Genomic DNA, 3,343 nt, shown 5'->3' with positions numbered 1-3,343 from the left:
AAAAGCTATATGATGTAATATGAACTTTTTATTTTGTTAAGGTGACTTGAAAAAATTTAGCCAAAAAACTTTGCTAATGTAGATTGATCTAAGAAGTTTAGGGAAAAAGGAAATTCATTTTTGTGGCTTATATTTGTGTATTACTTTAATAGAACTTTAATAGATTTATGGTAAAATGTCATACGTCGCTGAATCGTTTCAGGTTCCGATCTGCGGTTTCGGTGGAGAAAGAGAGAGAATATGTGTTTTTATTTTTTTTTAATAAAAAAGTTGGAAAGAAGAAAATATAAATAACAAAGTCGTCATATTATAAAATAGTTTAAAACAAATTAGACTAAACTCGCAAAATGAATCATTTGAAGCTCGTACTAATCCAAACCTATTTGGATAAAAGTAACAATTTTCACCCATTTTTGCAACACTCTTTCACATGGATTAGGAAACATCTCTCCATTCCTTGTCACACGTTATTCGTCATCATACTCAATCCCCCCATTTCATTCTTCTTCAACTCTCCAATTTGGGCCTCTCTTGTTATTGAGTCTCTGTTTTTCATTTCACCGTGTGTAGGCTTTTATATTCTAATTAGGGATCTTGAAGTTCATAATGATTAGTGCGATTTGGTGAACTTTAGGTTTTGATTACATGGGTAAAGGTTCAAGTTTATTTTATATCAAAGACTCGTTATGCAATTAGAAACTTGGGGTTTCAAGCTATCAACATTTAGATTGAGGATCAAATTTATGGGATCACAGGATTAGGGCATATAACAAGCACACACAATTTCAATTTCTGAAAACACAAGTACAAACCAGTTGATTAATTATAACTTATAACAAGGGGGGTTTACATGCCATAATCATCATCAAACACATCAAATCAACACTACTAGCTTCAAACAAGATAACAAGTGATACCTTTTTCAAACAAGAAGAGACTCACTCCATTTGATGATAAAAAAACAAATCACTTTCTGCTCCTCCTCTTCTCTGACCTTTTCTTGTCCCTACCAACTCTTGAATCCTCCTCAAAGCTGCTACCATCTGAATCAGAAGACAAAGCTGCCCTTTTACTCTTACTTTTACTCTTCTTCTTGCTCTTCCTCTTATGTCTCCTACTCGACTCTTCTTCAGAACTATCTGAATCATCATCTGAATGTGAATGTCTATGGCTTCTCCTTCTCCTTTTCTCTCTCCTACTCTTCCTCTTTTCAGATCGACGTTCTCTATCATCATCATCATCTTCTTCATCATCTGACAACTCATCCTTTCTCCTTCTCTTTTCTTTCTTCCTCTTCTTTCCACTCACATCATCATCACTATCACTTTTACTCCTCTTAACACTCTTCTTCTTTGACCTCCCTCTCTTTCTCCTCTCCTTTGAATCCGACTCATCTTCATCAGAGTCATCATCATCATCTTTCTTCTTTTTTGATTTACTAATCCCAACTCTCTTCCCGTATTTCAAAGCAATAGCTTTCTCAATCTCTGAATCATAATCAGAATCCGAACTCTCACTCTCCACTTCATCACTTTCATCGTCACTATCATTCTCAGTTCTCTTTCCATTCCCTTTCAACTTCTCTAACCCTGACATAACAGCAGCCTGAATAGCTTCTGGATCTTTATCTTTGTCTTCTTTGATGCTCAAGAAGTTTCTACATTGAAATGTGAGGTGTCCAACACGACCACATTTCTTGCAGGACCCACGTGCCTCGTCAGCATTGGACCCTGTTATACGAGCAAGTGCAAGTAGACCCTGAAAGGAAGCATAAGCATTTTCACCTTCGGGTTCTGCATTAGAGGATTGAGGTTGTGCAGCAGATTTCTTGTTGTCTTCTTTGTTAGGGGCATAAGGATCATATCCAATTGCACTCTGCCATATACCATGGGTTTGTAGGGCAGCACTGCTGTGCACCCGGTTGTTGGCTGGCATACGAACCCTACCTGCTGTGGCTGGCATCTTGACAACTCAAACAGATATCTGTCAATTAAGATGAATACAACATATAATCAGATATTGATAGCAAGATCACGTCTCATCTGTGTAAATATTAAAGATTTGAGAATTGAAAAGAGTGTATCGACTCTTAGAAGTATATAAGAGATCTCGTTATCGAATTTTATAAAAAGCTTTCTGAAAAAGACTAGAGAACAGAGTGTATTATTGTAAGTTACTAAGTCGTAATCGTAAGCAGGGATAATAGTGTGGGTAGGATGGCGAAGTGAGAGGTTAAGGATCGATGACCGGAGGTGGTCTTCAAAATTAGGGTTCGGCGTTCAAAGCAGAATAACAACTTAACCCTAGGGTTTCGATAATCGGACTTTCAAATCGTATTGAATTCAAAAGAAAGCAGGATTCAGAAAGAAATCACTGGCAATCAAGCAGTTATCAATCATATCGATACGTAATTGGGGATCCAGATACGATAGATACAACGTAACGTAACACTATCAATAATTACAACTAGGGCATCATAGCAACAGATAATCACCAACTAATCGTCAACAGCCTTGAATTTCAATAAAAGATAAACAAATTATAATTACCTCTTAGATTGCTCGAAGATCGGGGATGGAAAATCTTCAAAGATGGATTGGGGAGAGGGAGATGATTCAAGAAAGTTTCCGTCCTTTCGAGTTTCGTCTAATTTGTGGCAGAAAACAAAGTTTATAGAAATGGGCTCTTATCGTAATGGGCTATTAACCCATTTAGGTTTCCTTTTTCCTATTATTATAAATTATAAAACAACTTGGGCTTAAGTAATCACGTTAGAATATATTCCGTTTTTTTCTCTGAGTTTGAAAAGAATATACTATCCAATAAACAGTTTAGGTCACAGATTTTAATCTGTTTAATGTTAATATGACATAAAACATTTCACCTCGAAAATGACTTGTTTTATATATCCAAGTAATTTTTTAGACATACCCAAAATCAAACCGTATTAAAAAGAAAAAAAAACTTTAGGTTGATTCGTTTTATAATATGAAACTATTTAGTTGCTTAGGTCAAAATTTCATTTTCACTTTTTTTTTCTTCCATTGCTTCACTCCTACTACTTTAATATGTTTAGTATTCAACCTGACATAACACATTTACAAGGTTTAAACCCCATAACCCGATACGAATAAATAAGTTGACACGGCATGAAACAAAAATCAAACAGATAAGATTGAGATCAATCTTTTTCAATTCATTTAATGTTTTAACCTGACATGCCACATCATATTTTTCAGGTATATTTATTAAAATAGTATTTGAACCAAAAGCCTATCAACTTATTTTGACAATAGTAAGAGTTACAAGATTGTTGTTTTAGATTTTTGTACGTTGCAAAAGT

General features: G+C 34.9%; 1 protein-coding gene across 1 annotated transcript; it reads right to left on the bottom strand.

The window, feature by feature from the left end:
* Positions 1 to 757: 757 nt before the first annotated feature.
* CXIP4 (CAX interacting protein 4) lies at positions 758 to 2,677 on the bottom strand. The gene is made up of 2 exons (XM_079049135.1): positions 2,550 to 2,677; positions 758 to 1,983 (listed from the first exon to the last, which is right to left on the bottom strand). Exon 2 carries the CDS (start codon positions 1,960 to 1,962, stop codon positions 967 to 969), a length of 996 nt encoding a protein of 331 aa, XP_078905261.1. The 5' UTR covers positions 1,963 to 1,983; positions 2,550 to 2,677; the 3' UTR covers positions 758 to 966.
* Positions 2,678 to 3,343: the final 666 nt, after the last annotated feature.

This window comes from Lactuca virosa, chromosome 5 (assembly GCF_052849685.1).
Source record: "Lactuca virosa cultivar CGN04683 chromosome 5, Lactuca_virosa_CGN04683_v6, whole genome shotgun sequence".
NCBI lineage: Eukaryota > Viridiplantae > Streptophyta > Magnoliopsida > Asterales > Asteraceae > Lactuca > Lactuca virosa.
This window is presented reverse-complemented; position numbering and strand designations above follow the sequence as displayed.

Excerpts from the sequence above, each read along its gene's own strand:
- CXIP4 (XM_079049135.1), bottom strand. The coding sequence starts at position 1,962 with ATGCCAGCCACAGCAGGTAGGGTTCGTATGCCAGCCAACAACCGGGTG.